Source organism: Xylocopa sonorina, chromosome 5 (genome assembly GCF_050948175.1).
Source record: "Xylocopa sonorina isolate GNS202 chromosome 5, iyXylSono1_principal, whole genome shotgun sequence".
Lineage (NCBI taxonomy): Eukaryota > Metazoa > Arthropoda > Insecta > Hymenoptera > Apidae > Xylocopa > Xylocopa sonorina.
In genome coordinates this window covers 1,544,166-1,562,244 of record NC_135197.1, presented here as the reverse complement: position 1 = coordinate 1,562,244, position 18,079 = coordinate 1,544,166, and the positions used below count along the sequence as shown (strand labels likewise).

The following is an 18,079-nucleotide window of genomic DNA, read 5'->3' as shown; positions in this document are numbered from 1 at the left end:
GCCCTAATTACCAGAATACCGCCGCGATATCGCGCTGATACGCGTGAACATCCTGCAAGAACACCCGCTCGTACAATGACCCGATGGTCGATGGCCTGTTCCGGGGCTAGCTCCAATCATCAGTCTCGATTACTTCGAGGAATTTAGCTCGATCGTGTAACTACTCATTACTGACGCTTATACGCTTCCATTCTCTAAGATTGTTATAGTAGCGTTAACTAACGAGAGAAGCAATTTTTGGCTTTTAGGTTACATAGCCTGAAAATTGTCAACATCTGTTCTGTATAAGGATAATAAGAGTGTTCTAGTAATTTTCATTTGGTTAAATGCATTTCGATTTCACGTAATAAGGATAGGACCTAACTTGTTAAAATTAAGAAAGTAAGATGGTAGCAGATAATGGATACTGATGAGTAAAAATAAACATCTCTCATCATGAAATTTAAGGTTAACGCACGTCGAATTTACATTCAAAATATTTATTCTGTGCATGATAACAGAAAGGATAAGAATGTGTGTAATAGAGCGTTAAGAAGGATGATGTTACGAGAGAGAAGAAATGCAGCACGTTGAGAAATTTATTGATCGAAAGCGACGAAAAAGGAATTAATTACGCGCAAACAAAAAGTAGAATTATTAGAACCAAGTTTACAGGAAGATATAGCCATTACCGGGAATCACGAAGGGACGGAATGGTAGGACAGCTACTCCGAATGAATTCAAATGTCCACCCTTGGACCTCCAATTACAGAGCGGTGCACGAGGGTGCACGATAGGATCGTTTGCTATCGAGTTTAATCGGAAATACGACGAGCCTAAGCTAATCAGGAATGCGTAGAGCTGACTGAGAATCAGTGGTACCCCTTTTCCGAGTCTTTTACCCCTCTCGTCGGCCTGCTCTGAATCACCTCTTTTGAAACGAATTGATCGATTATCTTGAAACTTGCTTCGATTATTCCAATTACAGTATTAGGATCTTCGCATCAGAGATATTCAAAATGATACCCGAGAACTCTATTACGAAAACTCTATATACCCGTCTCTACTCGCGTCTACAAAAAATTAGCAAAATTTGTACGATCTATGGAAATGCTGTTCATTCCCAAATACCTTGAAAACTTTCATTTTCCATCGTAAATCATTCATTTTGAACGCAACATCTACCAAGCCACTGCTAAATTATCTTTTGCAAATATAAACAGCCAATGCATAAAACTCGTGGAACGACGTAATATATCGGTGGGTTTGAACAAGAAATAAAAAAGAAGCGAGTATCGAAGAAGTGGGAAACGGGACGTGTAGAGAGGGAACGGAAACGGTTCAAAGTCGGCGTAGAAGTCGAAGAACGCCGAAGGGGCATTCGCGCGTGTCTCGAGCAAACAGCAAGTGGGTTTTATTGGCTAATAATACACAATAGGCTCTACTGGTTGCCAATAGAGCCGAACAGTAACGCGGCTTTTCTACTGTATTTCCCTAAAGTGCCATCCGAGGGCAGTCAAACCATAAACGGGGGTCGAAAGGAGGCAAAAACTTGAACAGGATCTCGCTCGACTACGGTGAAGTTTCCCCGCCGCTACCACCGACGGTTCCTTTGGATTTTATCGCGCGCCTGGAAACGGCCCGCGCCGAAATCCCTCGTGGGGCCACGGAGTCGAACTTTTCGCCGAGTTCACGCCGCGATTCGACGTGTAATTTCGAAGACATCTCGAACAAGTTTCAGCAGCGAGATCTACTTGGAAAAATATCTTTCTTCCCTTTACTCCTCCTATTATTATCTTCTACGTGTTCTACACCCGATAGAATCTATCCAACTCTGCTATCAATCATCGGGACCAATTTCACAGAAGCATCGGAAAAGATTCCAGAGTGGTAATCAAGTTGTCATCGATCGATTATTGCCCTAGAAATCAATTACAGGGCGATCTTGTACTGTTCCCGAAATTAATTGCGAAATTTCGGGGATAGTATAAACGATCCAAGGAAAATAACAACTATGCACCTGAGTCCTAAATTAATCGGTCGACAACGCAATGCACACACGCAATGCAATCGTAGGAAAAATTTATAACAATATGAGAATTTACCCGACGAAATGAATTATATCTATAAATACTAAATTTCAAATTAATATTAATATTATTATCTTTAAATAAAAATACAGGATAACAATTGAAATTTGATTCAATAGAATAGAAACTTGCTATTCACGCATGTTTCTGTGCAACGCGAAACAAAATTGATGCGCAAAATTTCAAATTTCGAGAATACCCTTAACAAACAGTCCTAACTAGTGCCCGTGGCCAATTTGAGGCAACGCAGACACGTAGAGACCTTGACTAATTAAGATCGATAAATCAAAAGAATAGTCAGAGACAGTCGTGTCGGACGTCCCGCACAAGGACGTCGCCGTGAACAACACAGAAGCGAGGGGAATCGACTTAATAGTAAAAAGACGAAAGAGGGGCGGGGGGGGGGGGGGGGGGGGGCGAGGCCACAGAGGAGCACACGACGCAGGGTACAAATTAGCGGCATAAGGAAAAAATGGAATTGGAACACGCTTTTGTAGAAAATTCCCTCCCTGATCATCTCCCTGAGCAACACTCATTTTAAAGATAAAGATTAGAAAAATGTCTTAAAAGAATGAAAAAGAATGAAAAATATTAATATAAAGTGTAAATATGACGAATCAAGTATTGCAATGATATTTAAGAGTTAAAAATTAAAAAGAATATATATATATATACACAGATATATGTATCGCACACCTACATTTTTGGTCTTCTTTCTCCGTTAGGAAACATGATTCTTGTATCTTAGTCCGTCGATTCGTGTACTATCGCGTGTCAGTCGCTTAATGATAAGAATCCGGTGTTCTATAGTAAAAAAGAAAAAGAAAAAAGAAAAACGTATGTAGACTCCCTAGTGGTAACGATTAGGAAAATGTGCTTCTATATAGATATATTACTAATTCTATAAATGAGGCAAAAAGCAACGTTGGTATTTTCAAACGATTAGGAAAAATAATCGACATTAAAGGATTAAAAAATATCGTTAACGATTTCGAATGACGCATGAATCTATTGAAGATTCGCGATGAAATTTCGTAGGTCTTCGATCAAAATCGAAGTCGTGAAGACAGACGGCGCAGCGTGATATTAAAAGGTCCTGACGACTTTCATTCATAACCTCGAATTCGTCCCGTGAATGAAAGATTGATGCATACTAACCCCTCGACGAAGCTACAGTCAGACCACCCTTCGACTACGCTTCGAACGCCTCGTTTGCCCCCGAGTCGTCGTGGGTAGGATATGATTTATATTTCTCGTTCCATAAACTGCTCTGTTTAACCTCCCGTCGCCGCTACGCTCGATTCGGTGAACAAACGTTCGCTGCACTCGCGCTTCGAGCTCTCTGTGTAACGACGTAAAAAATTGGTTCGTCTTAGTAGGTACGGGGGGGGGGGGGGGGGGGGGGGAAGAGAGAGAGGCAGAAATTAGCAAACGCAGAGGAGCGGGCCAACGACCAGAAGAGACAGAGTTTACCGAATCCAAGGAGCGCGGTTTCTCGTTTTGGCCGGCTCTAACGATGCCCGCCGAAGAACGAGAAGATCGTCGCCGTAACGATTTTGCTAACAAACGTCTTCGAGCGCCACAACAAAGTCGGAGAGTAATCCTCTTACGCGAGAGCTGGTAGCTGGCTGCCGCGTGTAATCGGGGCTTAAAAGCGGGCATTACACGCGGCTTTCCGGTTCCGCAACCGGGACTGCGCGTTCAGTGAAAATCGAAACGTCCTCTTCCCGCTAATGGATCCCCGATCGACGGGTTAATTAAACGGAAGCCGCGGTTTTCAGCCAATTTAACCAACCACCCAAAGTATTTACTTTTAACGAAGCGGAGCTATTTGAAGACGGGGTTAGAACAACCAATTATCAAGTCACCCTGTTTCTGTCATCCGTGTCAACCTCTGTTAGTGTCATATGTTTATATCGTCTATGATCGGCTGAAATTTAATGAGCAACATTTTTATCGAGCCAGTCTAACATATTCTCGAAATCAATGGAGCGGTTGCCTATGCACGTACCACTACCTATACTTTTCACTAATTACAGAGGAATAATTAAATTTCTGTAATTCTTGTATATTCCGAGCAACCGCAACCCGTCTTTCGCCAGTTCAAGCTTTCCCAATGGTAAAACGGGAAAAAGAAACGCAGGAAACTAGGACAACGGATAAGATTCGAGTTCAGCGATCTGAACGATTAGACGTTTGGATTAACGAAGATTCCTCTTGCTGGCAGTGTCGCAGGACAGCCCCTCTAAGTGAGCTTTATCCTCGTTTTATCTTGTTTTCCAACCACCCCTCGGTCCCCACCGTATAGAACGATGCCGGAGGACAGGAATCGGTCATCTAGGCGCTCGATTTAATCCTGCTGGAAAAGAACCCCCGTTGCGTAGAGACAAGTGGTGGATATCCTGCTGGATAAGAGAAGCGGCTAGATGAAGGCGGGGAGGAGCCAGAAACCCGGCGGGACGTTGCCAATTCGACCCTTCGAAACTTGACCTGCTCCCGACTTTCCTCTAGACCACTTCTGCTTTAATTTACGGCATTATTTCTCGCACCGCGAACTGATGAATCCTTTTAATTGTCCGTGGCTAATGCCGCCACTCGTGCATTAACCACATATCATAGACGACAAAGCAGACACTTTATTAGGTGGGGGAAGAGGTCCAGCTTGAAGTATTCTGCTCGTCGGAAAACGAAACGGTAGAACGGTAGAAGAAATACATATCTTCGGATTTTCTATATTATTATAATACAATTACAGTGAAAATTAATAACAATAGGGCCGAGATACTGTTCCCAGTGTAGTTTCGGCTATATGAAATTTTGATCGAAAAAATGATCGAAAATTCTAGTATCAGGAATAGACAGATATCGTTTTCCAACGATCCTATACTTTTGAGAACCAAAAGGAGAAAAAAGACGAACTGTAACTCGTCTTTGAAGGTAATCCATCGATCGTCGGAGAACAAGTTGTAAAGTTGTAAAGTTACGTTCATTGCTCGGTGAATGCATATATTAAGACGTGTCCAGCGCACTTGTCGCGGCTTGTAGGGAAGGCTAACAAATGTCCCTTCTGAAGCGTTTGACCCCTGGTTAGCCAAGTTGAGGCACCCCCGGCCGAGAGACTAAATCTCGAGTCGAAAGCCGAACAACCCCCGACGCGGCCAGGGGCATTTATGGCGGGTACGGCTGGTGCAGCGCGTAGTCGACCGCACAGCCAGGAAACTAATCAGCAAATTCGAGTTCTAAATCTACATCGCCGTCCGAATATTAATTCGAGAACCGTTCTGTCTCCGTTCCCGCGTTCGTCCGCCGGCCAGAAAGATCCCCTTTCCGATGGCCGTTGCCGAGCCTCCCGTCCGACGACGTTTCTCTAGGTTTTGCGCGATACATAGCCGCGGCAGTCTCGTGTATCTACGAGAGAACAGCCACGGCTGATTTGTGGCACCGGCTGGCGCCTAAGCGATATTTACGGCTTTCGTTCACGGAATCGAAACACCGCGCTACGCGTAGCTCTCCGCGGGATCACTTTTAATTGCATCGAAAAGTCCCTGGTTCCCGGAAATCGATGCCCAGTGGTTCGACTAAAAACCATGGCCCCGGCTAGGCGAAGGACCGCACTTTTTTCTTACATCCTCTTGCTCCTTTATCCATAACTAATAATTAATCGAGTGCCTCGACGGGCAACCCTTCCGTTCCGTTTAAATTCCATTATCGACGCCGCGCGGATTATCCCCGAACGGAACGTTGCGTCGTATCGAAGAGGATTCAGGGGGGGGGGGGAGTGAGAGGGAGAGGAGGAGGCCAGAGCAAACAGACAATTTAGCCCGTTTTAAGGGCACACGTCTAAATGAGCGAAAGTGTAGCGAGGGAGCAGCCGAGCACTTGGCTCTGTCCGACAAAAAATCGGGGGTTGCTTTCGGTGACTGATACGGCCCTGACTAACGAGCCTCCGCTGGACGATCGTTCCACTCTTAAACCCACGGAGGGTGGTCCTCTCTCTCCCTTTCCCGCGTCCGCGTCCTCCCCAATTTCTTTCTTCGTCGTTCGCGGACTCGCATTAGGCACCGTCCAACCTCGTATCAATCACTCGGCAACCCTGGCCCCCGCCGTGGCTCCTTCCTCGGCCACGGTTGACAGAACCGGAGGTGACGCGATTGAATACCACCCTCCGGGCATCCACCGCGGGCCACCAACGCGATGACGGCGCTACTAGAAAACCGAAGAAGGAAACGTCCCCTGTGCGGCTGCACCCCGGTTAATGGCCGACAGACAGAAGACGATCGACGTTTAACGAGCCACGTCGTGAAATCCTCTATCTCCTCCCTAATGCTTTACGAATATCGATGTTTCGTCCTACGCTTCTTACTCCGAAACCATCAGCTTCAAATGTTCGACAAACATTTTACTTTAAATTCTTCTATTATAGACTGAGAAATGATGATGAAACAAGGACGAGCTTGAAATCGAATCGCGGATGTAGATCAACGAGCCGGCACGAGTCCGCGAATCGCCGAGTGCTAAGAGAATCACAGTTTTAACCCTAAACGACATCTCCATCCGGGCGATCAGGCGATCCGACTGGTATCCGGAGACGACGAGACGGCAGGCTACCGGGCTTTGCAATTCAAATGATCGGCCGGACGATTCCCGGCGAGGCAGGGCCTTGACAAATGTCGCCGGAAAAAAAGGCCCGGAGAGGAGAGACGGCCGGGAGACGGACAAGACAATGGGATGTTTAGAGGGAGACACGCCCGGGTCTCCTGGAGCGCGACGAACGACGTAAACATCGGTCCGCGGGATCCCCCTGGTGCTACCTTCAGGACCCAATTTGCCTGCCAGTTAGACGACATGGATCAGTCGCCCGACAAAGTGGGCTTGCGCGTGCCCGCTCGGCCCGCTACGTAAATCTGATCGGCCTTTCGGGGGACTCGTCGTCGGATAAAGAGGTTGCGTTCGTTGTTGACGATAGCCGCGAGATACGACCGTTTACGCTTCGCGTCTCTCTCAAACTTTTGCCGATTTCGACAAAAGAGAAACACATACTGTCACAGTATTTGTTGTAAAAAGAATTTTATATTAAAATAGTGTAAAATTCAGAGTAACGATCCTCTCGCGACACCCTGTAGAAGATTGTTAAATAAAAGATTCGAGCCGTATAACCGTAAAACAATGCCGGATCGGATCGCGAGGAGCTTTTAGAAGCCCATTTGGACCGGCACCACCTACTCGTCCCTCCTCGTGGCGGCGGTTTTTCTGTCGGTTAATTTTCAGGATACTTCTTAATTATAATGAGACACTTTGGGGTTGCCAGAGAGAAGCGGGCCTCCCCACGAGGAGGCAGGGGAACGAACGTAGGTGGGGTGTTTATGTAAATCGCTGGCTAATGTCTTCTGGCATTATTCCTCGAGTTAAGTTGCGCGAGGGGTAGACAGGAAAGCGGATGGCGGCCGGTGGCGGCTCATAGTCTCCTCCTGTTGGTTTTCACGCGAAAAATGTACGCGCGGATGGTCCTATCGCTTCAGAATAACAACTTTATCAATAATAATCTGGACGCTTAAAGACCTCGCAGAAAAAAGAACAACAATTCCCTCGATTCGATTAAGTCACAAATAAATAGCGACGGGACCGGGAGATCCGGTTACGCGAACTTCGTGATACAGGGGAAACGTCTGCGATTTCCACCGGCGCGCGATTGAGCCGCAGATAAATCGTTCGCCTATCGAGAGAGATCCAGTTAAAATCGCGAGAGGGAAAAATCGACGGCGCGTGTGCGGGATCGTGTACCGATAATTAGATCAGACGGACGGTGGATAGCGTAGATTGAGAAGATGAGAGGGAAAAAGATCGAAGGAGAGGGAGGGTTGCTAACGATCCGCGTAGGGACGATATCGTTTCGATAATGATCACGTGGACGCGCACGAAAATTAATTGCCGATAAGATCGAACGGCCTAGGAATGGAATAAAAGAGAAAGCTGTTAATTGCACGATTTATCTCTGCGCTGTACCAGGAAATTGATACGCGAATGGCGCCGCGCGTGGAACGATAATTGTGATGTTATAAGCTTTTTAATTTGCCTCTAACGATTTATTACCTAATACGTAATATCGTTTGTTCGACTCAATGTTCGATTGGTTAGTTTTACCACCGGATGACTGAGAGACGATTCTGTTTAGCAGCTTGTACTTTCAAAATACCCCAGAATCGGCCATTGGTCGATTGAAAGGTATTAATTGGCTGAAAAATTGTATAATTTCAATTAACTCTGCATATTTGTCACTTAATTCACTGGAATTCTAACCATCTGTGCGTTACTACGATTGAATTTAAATTAAGCATTTCCTTATGTCCTCAAAGTGATAGCGAAATTCATAGATAAATTATACCATATTAAGTATGTACTATGGTAAAAAATACATACCGGAAATGTAAATGTATAATCGTAGATTTGTATTGTTCATCTACTTATCGATTCGATTATCGAAAATAATCGAATTTTTTTCTACCCATGTAATTAACCATTTATCGTGCAATAAGTAAACTGGTTTGTACTTTTATCCACGGCGATCGATTAAACATGCAATGTTTACAACTTTCTATTAGGGAAAATTGAACATCGTGCCAGTTTTTGTCGCACGGTTGTAAGTTAAAAGCGAAAGAAGTTGATCGATAAAAATGATCGCACGGATAGAGAAATCGTTTCCTCGTTATGCCGTTGGGAATGTGTGCGTCCAATTTTGAAACACTTTCTCTGGAGTTGAAAGAACGTGCGAGTGAAAAAGATTTTAAAGAATCACGCTCACCCGGATCCGTCACGAAGTCGGAGCTGCTCTTCTTGATGACGATTGGATAATCGACGTCGTAAAACTGCAACAATTTCGACCACTCCTCGGCTGTTACCACCGTGTACCTGTAATCAACGTTTCAAGTATTGTTTTAACGCGAACGACCGCTCGTACCTTCGTCAGAAATAAACAATCTGAAATGTACAACTTTCAACGGTTCATTTTCTTTCTTCTATTGCCGATCACGCAAAAATTTGGACAACATTGTAATTAGAACAATTACAGAAACAATTATTCTGAAATCTAACAAAATAAATACGATGGTGTGTTTGAAAAGCTAGTAAAAATTCCATTTCGATCATTTTAAATACGTTAGATCCCTTAATTAGAGGTCGAAAGAAAAGAGTGATTAATAAAATGCTGCTACAACTATTGTACCAACTGCTGCTAATAACTGCTGTACAAACTGTGGGATATGCGATGTATGTTCTATCAAAAGGGGAAAGAAAAATTTCTAAAAATGGACATCACTCGTTTGCCTCTTATTTTTTCCTTCGATTAGAAAGAAACATCAGATAACACTTGTAGATTAGAAAAACTCGAAGCCACGCAAAACATTAATTCGTTCACGAAACGTTCGCAAAAGCCTTACATAAATCATCTTTTCAATAATTTCGCAAGTTCCGTTTACTCCGCGGTGAAAATATTTAAGCGATCCGTAATCAATTATTTACTTAACAATATGCCCGGGCGTAATGCAACGCACACGGAATTAGTCGGTCTCCGCGATCGAGCCAGGGGCGTACTCGCAAGGTGGAATTCGCGATTTTCCGACAACGGTGTAGAATCCGTGATGGTTTTTGCCCCGTCTCCCTTAATTATACCGCAAATTAGAAATTTCTTGCCGCGCGCCGGCTCCAGCTTTTTGCCCCGCAATTGTTCGCCCGATCCTGGCATGGTTCCTGAAGCCCGTGCACCACGCCGGAATCTCGCTACGCTATGATCGATAACGCTTCGAAAAATCACGGGATATACGCGCACCCCTACCATCGCGAGAACATTTTACAAGAAAAATACCAATTTCACTAACTGTATCTATAAATACTGTAGTAGAGATAAAATAAAGGGTTCACCATTACATCATGGAATTGAAATACAATGCCAACTGAGAAAGGGAACAATTTCACCAATTGCTGGTTGTAATAACCATTAGAATTTCTATTGTGAGGTTTATTGAAAAATAGAATTTACGTTCCGTCCGTTACGTTACGTACGTCCAAAGATGATTGAAAGATTTGGATAAAGCACAGGAATCGTTTGAGTGATATTACACTCGACAATTAATCTCATAAAATGTACTATGTGCGAGATTTCAAAGTTTCCTTTTCTTTTTTCCACTAATGAATTTGCTTATTCATTATATATTATAACTAAGCGACGGAATCATTTTTATCGGAGTAAACGTTAAACGTTAAACGATTTAATTGGAAAACGTAATTGACTATAGAAATTAGCGATGGGATACGACGGCGGGCTGGCGACGTAAGCAGAAATTTATGGAGGCGCGTTCCGCCGCGGTGGAACGAGCTACCAGGCCGCTGATACGCTGCCGAGACGATGATGACTCGACCGATAATTAGTTGCGCGACATTAATTTCGATTCAGCGCAATATGCCGCGCGGTCTGGTCTCATTTGAATTTTCACGAGGCAAAAACCGCGCGGACGAGCTTGTCGTCTCTCCTCGTGTATTTGCCTAACGCCCGAATAATGGTCGATGCATCGAGAAGAGCTGGAGAAAAAGGGGAGGAATCAGAGAAATCCTGATCGAAAGAGGCGAGAAGAGTGGAAAGAAAAATGAGTAAAAAAGTGTAACTATCCTACTCGCGTTATTGCATATAATAATGACGCGATGTGATGCTACAATATATAATATTTGTAGTGAATTATCTAAATAATTTAATTACCATTCGGTAAAAGATATCGAGTGTACGGTAAAAGGGGGATGAAAGGTTCAAGATTGACGACTGAAAATGATTTCTTAACGGTCTGGATACAGCTGAGGGTGAACAGAGAGGCCGAGAACTTAAGCCGTCGGCTATCTTAGGCAGATAGTGGACAATGGTTTAGCATAATGGTCAGAGAGGGTGGATTGCCACGGTGGACCCCGGGGGCGTGTCGGTGACACTTTCGTGTATCCATCACGTCACGCGGACATAGAGGGACGGGGTAGGGAAGAAAGCAGTGCCACGGGATCACGCACGTTCGCTTTATAATATAGTTGTCAAGGAGAACGGAGGAACTTGAAGAAAAGCGAAAAGACATTCACTTCCCCACGGGGTTTTGGTACGCGTATTTCTGTCTTCCATTTAAAAAGAACCTCTAAAAGAATCTCTACAAGTTTCTGATAAATACTTACAATTCGTTGGTAACGGATGGTGGATAGAGGAATCCTTTATGCGGCTCGCAGAGAAGAACGCTATTCCTGACACCAGCCGGTGGTTGTTTCGAAAACACTTCGGCATATCTGAAACAAAAAGAAGCTTTAAAAAATCTTCGTTCTATTTAACACCCCCTTAAATAAACAGTTTTAGTTCAGTTGATTATATCATATATATTTATCAACAGCCATTTATTTAATACTCAACGAAATCGACTCGTGCAGTTTTCTATTTAGGTTAATTAAGATCGGCACTCGCCCATGAGAAACGCGTGAAAACTATATTTTGAACATTATTTTCTAGGAGCACCGTCGTCAGCCAGTTAATCGTTTCGAACGATGCAATGCTCGTCCGTGACACGTCTTTCGGGTCGTGGAGCAGAAAGACGACGAGGAGGAACGTTTCCTTCGGGACATTCCACGAGGTTGGAGATGTGTCCGGGGGATTGGGGCTGTGCATCATTTTTCACATACCACGAGGGGGCGGACGGTTTTTGCCGTTCCCCCTACCCGTCCGCTATCCAGATAATGCCCTTAAAGACAGATATCCTCCCGCGGAACAAGCCAGGTACGCGATCGTAACGCGAGCTGAACTCAAGTTGAACGGGGAAATCTGCCTGGATTTTCCAAATGGAACGTTTCACCCTCCGGTGAAAGGGCCGACAATTAGGCGAGACACAATTTTTCATTCTCACAGTAACCGTGAACAATTCTCGATTCAAATATTGCGATTCTAATATTAGGTTCGAGCATTGATCATCAAGAAGAAAAATTCTCTGCATGAAAACCGCGTGTACACTCGATTACCGCGAGAAAGAGCAAACATCCGTAGCAGAGGATTGAAAAAATGTCTCCCAGCCGGCTACCCTCGAGCGGGTTTTCCAGAAGCGAATATGCGTATTAATTATGAACCTTGTTCAAACAGTCGAACGAAGGGATACGTGGGGCGAGGAAAAAATTGGTCACCCTTATTACAGTCGGACCGGGGACACTTTCTGTTGTCCGTGCTCTCTGCGTCCCTCTGTTTCTCTCCTACCTCTCTCCTCGCAGACACGGTTCCTTTTTTTTTTTTTTTGTTTTATTTCTCATTCGAGGCTTTGTTTAACTTTCGTCGCGGAATTTTTCCGGCTCGCGGCGATTATTGCTCCCAGGAGATGGAGGAGGAAAACAGGAGTCGGGAACTACCGGTACAAGGGGATGGTTATGATCACTGCAAGCGGAGAGGAAGGGTTACTAGCGACGCCCGAGGAAATCGTACGGAAATTCACTCGCAATATTATAAACATTTTTATTGGTAAAGTGTAATCTTTCCTCGTTATTTTAGTTAATTATGCAATTGATGCATGTAACTAAATGCTTTCTTCTTCTAGAAATGCGCTCATTGAATGAACGAAGCGAAGAAAAAATGTACTGCTGTCAGAATAAATAAATCGTCGACATGTAACTTAAAATAGTAAAACCGCGGCTGCAACCATACACGTTCCAAATATGTTTTCAAAAATATCTTTTCAGCTGCCAAGTACTAACGAAATAGATTTTCTTTTGAATGAAACAGATTACGTGTAAAATAGAGTTTTTTAACAATAGAAATTTTCCTAAATTAAAGATAAATAAAGAGAGGTTAAAAGGTTTCTCTATATCTTGCATCGCGGAACGTTAAAATCGTAATTTTTCTCGTAGCAACGATCACTCTTCCAGCACCTTAGCGTGTAATTTGCAATCAACAAAGTCGATTTGTGCAACCAAGCTGAGTAGCACGAGTATCGAGCGGTTTCTCGTGCGCGGAAAAATAAGCTATCATCGTCAAAGGAAAAGCGATTTACCATGCCGCAACCGGAGGGTTAATACGGCCGAGAGCATGAAATTGAAATCGTTCTGTGTCGTTGCGCAGAGAGTGCGAAGAACATCCACCCAAGTGTTGTTCCCTTCTGATGAAAAGAGGGGCTGCTATTTCAACGAAGAGAGAGAGAGAGAGACATCTCGGTTGATTAAAGTATCCCAGCGATCGCGTTGTCTCCAGACTCATTCGTGCATAGAGCAGGATATTACGCACCGGTACTGAATAATGATATCTCGACCGCAGTGATCATGTAAACCGCAATGATTACAAGGATATCCGAGTCGTATCGACGTCTCGTCTGGTATGCGGCCCGTCGACTAGCCGCGTAGCTCTTTCGACGAACGCAGGCTTAATTGGAGGTCACTGCATGAGAAGATCCCTTGAACTTGAATAAAAGACAATGACGGTCGCTAAAAAATAAGGTTTCCTCCGAGTCGCGTTTCTTGCGATCCTCCTGATACGGTCAATCTTTTCATTAGCAACGTCAAAAGTGACACGGTTGGAAGAAGAATTGCCTTCGAAGGGGACAACAATACCGTGCTTCCCCGACATCTCATTGAACGTGGGCGATGGTTCGATATTATTACAGCCCGAGCAAATCGCTTTCGACGAGGATGACACGATTATTCGACCGAAACAGGGGTGAATCCTCCGCGCTTCGCTCACCGTCACTCCGACAACTTATACCCTCTGCACTTCTCTCTCTCTCTCTCTCTCTCTCTCTCTCTCTCTCTCTCTCTCTCTCTCTCTCTCTCTCTCTCCTCTCTAACTTCGTCTTGGAATTATTTACAGCTTCCATACTTGTATGCAAACTTGTAGCAATAAATAAATGGCTCATCCTTCCTCGTCCACCCGTGAACTTTCTCAGCTCGCCACGCGGTACATCTCGTCACCCGTCTTCCTCCTTCTTCCATTTCGTTACTTTCGAATCGACTTCTCTCTTCGCGGACCGCAAGGTGCTTCTTCATTTCATCCGGTCCCCATTCGTCCCGTTCCCTGTCCATTGATTGGGCGCCCGTACACAGCGATTTCTTGTCGGCTCTCCTTTTCGACAGAAATAAATCTTCTGTTTTCGCGTATAAGCGGCCTTTTAATATCACCGGGCTTGATTTACCGCCGCGGGACCGTGCGTTCTACGCGTAAGAGAGGCCAAGCCAATGGCCGGCCACCCTTCTGCCTCCCTCCTTCCGCCGAACTCTCTGCTGACATTTGTCTTCCGGCCGGGAATAAGGGAACACGACTGCCCCCAGGTTTTCCCTGATTTACCGCTCCTCCCGATGGTATTTGACTAAACGCCGACCGAACGACAAGATCGCACGGCTTCTTGTGGCACGAGTACGCTTCCGGTTTTCTCGCTGCGTCGAACAATCAATTTTTCTACTTTTCCAACGAGATAATTATTTACATTTTTAAGCCTAACCGAATTCAAGCAAGAAAACTCAACCATTTTTCCACCTAACCTCTTTTCTCGCAAAAGTCGACTACTTCGATTCTGCTAACCGTTCGCAAACAAAGTTCGGCCGCAAACGTGCAAAACCCCTCGCGGCGATTCCAACGTCGGGAAGAAGGAGGGGTAAGGGTAAAAAAGGGATAGCCGAGGCGATCCACCAAAACCGCCGCGCGCTCCGTAATAACGCGATAATTATTTATAACATAACAATCGAGCGGCCATGGTGCGTTGCAGCAGGAGGAGACAAAGACGGTTGTACAACGGGTGGCGCGAGATGCACCTACCGGTTGTGCAGCTTCAGCGGCACCGGGTGCATCGGAGCGTTGCGATCATTACAGCGTTGTGGATAGAGAGAGAGAGAGAGAGAGAGAGAGAGAGAGAGAGAGAGAGAGAGAGAGCGAAAGAGAGTCCGTGGTAAAGGGTCTACTGGTGTCCCAGCCGGTGAAAAAGGAATCCGAAAACACCGTCGACGGTGGGACAAGGGACCGAGGGGGACGAACGCGAGGAGATGGAGAAAAACAATGTTGCGCTCGGTACAGCGAGACATTTAGAAAATAAGAAGAGGAACGGAAGGGGGGGCGCCGGGATGATGAGAAACAGGCCGTCTCCGATCCCCCAATGGACCCCGACCAGTTGCATCAACGAGAGCGAATTTAAAAGCGATCACAGCTACTCTCGGTTCTGGTTCGTAAATGGAGGTGTAAGGATAAACTGTAAATCATCCGGCTCGTTATCCGAACCCGACACGATCATACTTCGCTTCTATTATTTTCTTCTACCGTTCTTAACGCGCCGGTCATTGCGTTACCGTCGTTTAGACAACGCTTCAACGATCGTGCCTTCGACGTTTAGATACCGCGAGGGTTTTAAAGGACACGCCGAGAATCGCGTACAAGGAGAATTATCCTCAAATTAAAAGGGTATTCGCCAGTCTTTTCACAAAATTTATTTGTTCGCTTATAATATAATTATGCGTTAACTACCCTCGATCGGGCCTGCGTCCAACAGATATTCCATTTCGTTGAAATCTAAACGGAGGAAACACGTCTCGTACACGTACACCTGGGTCCTTCGATCCAGATCTAGTTTTCAGCTTCGCTGGTTTCATCGATCGCGCCAAGGCAAACCTATTTAACGAAGGTCGAATCGCTTCTAGCCCGAGGTCTCGGCGAAAGGCTGCTCGCGGTCTATTTGCATTTTTTTTCTCCCAGCTACGCGATTAATCGGTGACGATCGAACGTGACTCGATCGAACGAGGCGGTCCCGTGATACTATTTTCCGGTGGAAAAGTGGGTTCACCGCCGAGGATATCTAACGCCGATGGGATTCGTTGAGCGTTTCGAACGCGCGGAATCTCCGCTTCTTTGCCACGCGAGAGGGACGAGGCATCCTCCGGCCGACAATAACTCGAGGAATGCGGTTGACTGCAACTCGAGCGATTATTGCTTCCCGTACCGTTAACGAAGCCTCGTTACAAGCGAACTTTGTAAATACCTCGAGGTAGAAAAGAGGCGAGGATCGGTTTTTCGAGCAACGGACGCGCCATCAACTTCGCTGGAATGTACCCGGCATTAAATCATACGGGCTGACCGAGCGCGTGCACCACTCATAATCGAGTTTGCATCGAATTCCGCTTCTAACCCGCGAAATCTTCTAACCCGCGCTCTACTTTCGCGCTTTTCTAATCTTCCGCACCATCACTTTTACGACGCATTTTACCATTTTATTCGAGTAATTTCATTTCACTTTAAATAATACCGAGCGAATGTTTCAACGGATCACACGCAAAATCTCGCGATTCATCTCGCGAGTAAAATGTCCGAGTTTGTGTACAACTTTCCAATTGTTAAAACGAAAAGTTCTTTTAATATATACATACATTTCAATACATACACACAATACATTTCATGTATTGACATTGGAATAAAATGAAAAACTTCCTAATTTCACATTTACTTATATCCACTACTCAGTTTTCCTACTCAGTATAAAAAAGAGTAACTTGCCTCATTTTTGCTTTTAATTTCATTAAATAAAAAGTATAGAAAATTAACGAAATACCGATGATTGATTTGGCTGTTATTTCAACGTTATATTTAAATACAGAAAAAAAAAACAACTGCCTTTCATGCACGTTCACTGTACGTTCTCTTGCTATTCGTAAAACAGCTATTCTTCCAAGAAACGACAAGCAAACAGAGACGTCGGACTGTGTTCCGAAGCACCAGGGATCTCATTTCGAATCGATCGCGTCCGACTCGGGGCCGAGGGAAAAACGCGAAACCGCATAAGCGCGAAGGAAACGTGCAAGATTTCATAATTTCCTGACAACGTAGCGGTGCCAGCCGACGAGTCCAAGTGAAAAGATCAAGGCGAGGCGACGTTGAATAGTCGTTGAATCGTTCCCGGGGAGCGGAAGCCGGTGGTGCGCGCTAGAATAACGAAAGCTAATTATGCGTTCGAGTCGGAAAAAAGAGGGGAATCGCGGCAAAAACCGTCGATAATCGACATCCTGCCGCAGAGTCCGTCGGTCAACTACGCTACTCTCGGTCGGCGTAAATTTAGTCCCGCGGGCCCCTGAGTTCGCTCCCCCCCTGAGCAAACAAGAACGCGCTCTCGCTGATGTAAAAACAGAAATCCGTGGACGATGCTTCGGCGATCACGGTATGCAGCCACCCTGGCCAGCGGGACCGCTGGCTACCGGAAAACGGGCCGGACCACCTTCGGCACCAAACCCGGAGCAACACCCTCCCTTCGAACGTTCCAGGAATCTCGAAAGCGCGCGCGAGAACAACTTCTTGCCGTCCCCTTCGATCACGCTCGCGATTTTAGTTTGCCTCTCAGATATTTAGTCGACATACACTTCGACATACACTTCAGTATGTGGCTCGAATCTTCTGTTGGTTCTGGAATTTGTTGAATTTCCATACGGATACGTACTTAAACTTCTATTAAATAATTTAGAAATGTTGAAACTTTATGCCGAAAGTATTTCGCAGCAAGTTTCACGGCAAGAACAGGAGGCGCGAGGCCTCCAAGAAAGCAGAGAAATATGGAAGAAGATAATCCAGTCGGTGGTAAAACGCGTACCAGCAGCGGATCAAGAAGCTTAACAAAGCTGGCGGACGAAAATGCTTTCTCCCGGTTAAAAATCGGCGTCACCTAAACAGGACCGGCAAAGAACGGGAGATCCAGGCACGAAAAAAGCCCGGGGAACGATCCAGACCGGTGAGTGGACAGGGAAAATGTCGATGGGGCCGTTTCGCGAAACGAGGCTGCGGCGAGTGGCCGGTAGAACCGACGAATCGTCGCGCGGCCCGTTTTTGTTTGATTTCTCAAAACCGATCGAGCGTTCCCGATCAGGGAGCAACACGCGTAACTTTGCACGTCAGGCGTGACCATCGGCTACCGCGATACACCACGAAAAACGTACCCGCCCGCCATGCTCAGTCGCTCGCGTCTATTTACATTGGCACCGTTGCGGGGAACGATGGAGCCGCA

General features: G+C 45.5%; 1 protein-coding gene across 1 annotated transcript in view; it reads right to left on the bottom strand.

Moving 5' to 3' along the window:
• The window catches only part of LOC143423792 (ubiquitin carboxyl-terminal hydrolase 48), a 62,303-nt gene that overhangs the window by 31,964 nt on the left and 12,260 nt on the right, over positions 1-18,079 (bottom strand). The window contains exons 12-13 of the mRNA XM_076895360.1: positions 11,268-11,375; positions 8,869-8,975 (exon numbers count right to left, since the gene is read on the bottom strand). Coding sequence (XP_076751475.1) covers positions 8,869-8,975; positions 11,268-11,375 — 215 coding nt within the window. The remainder of the gene's footprint in view (positions 1-8,868; positions 8,976-11,267; positions 11,376-18,079) is intronic.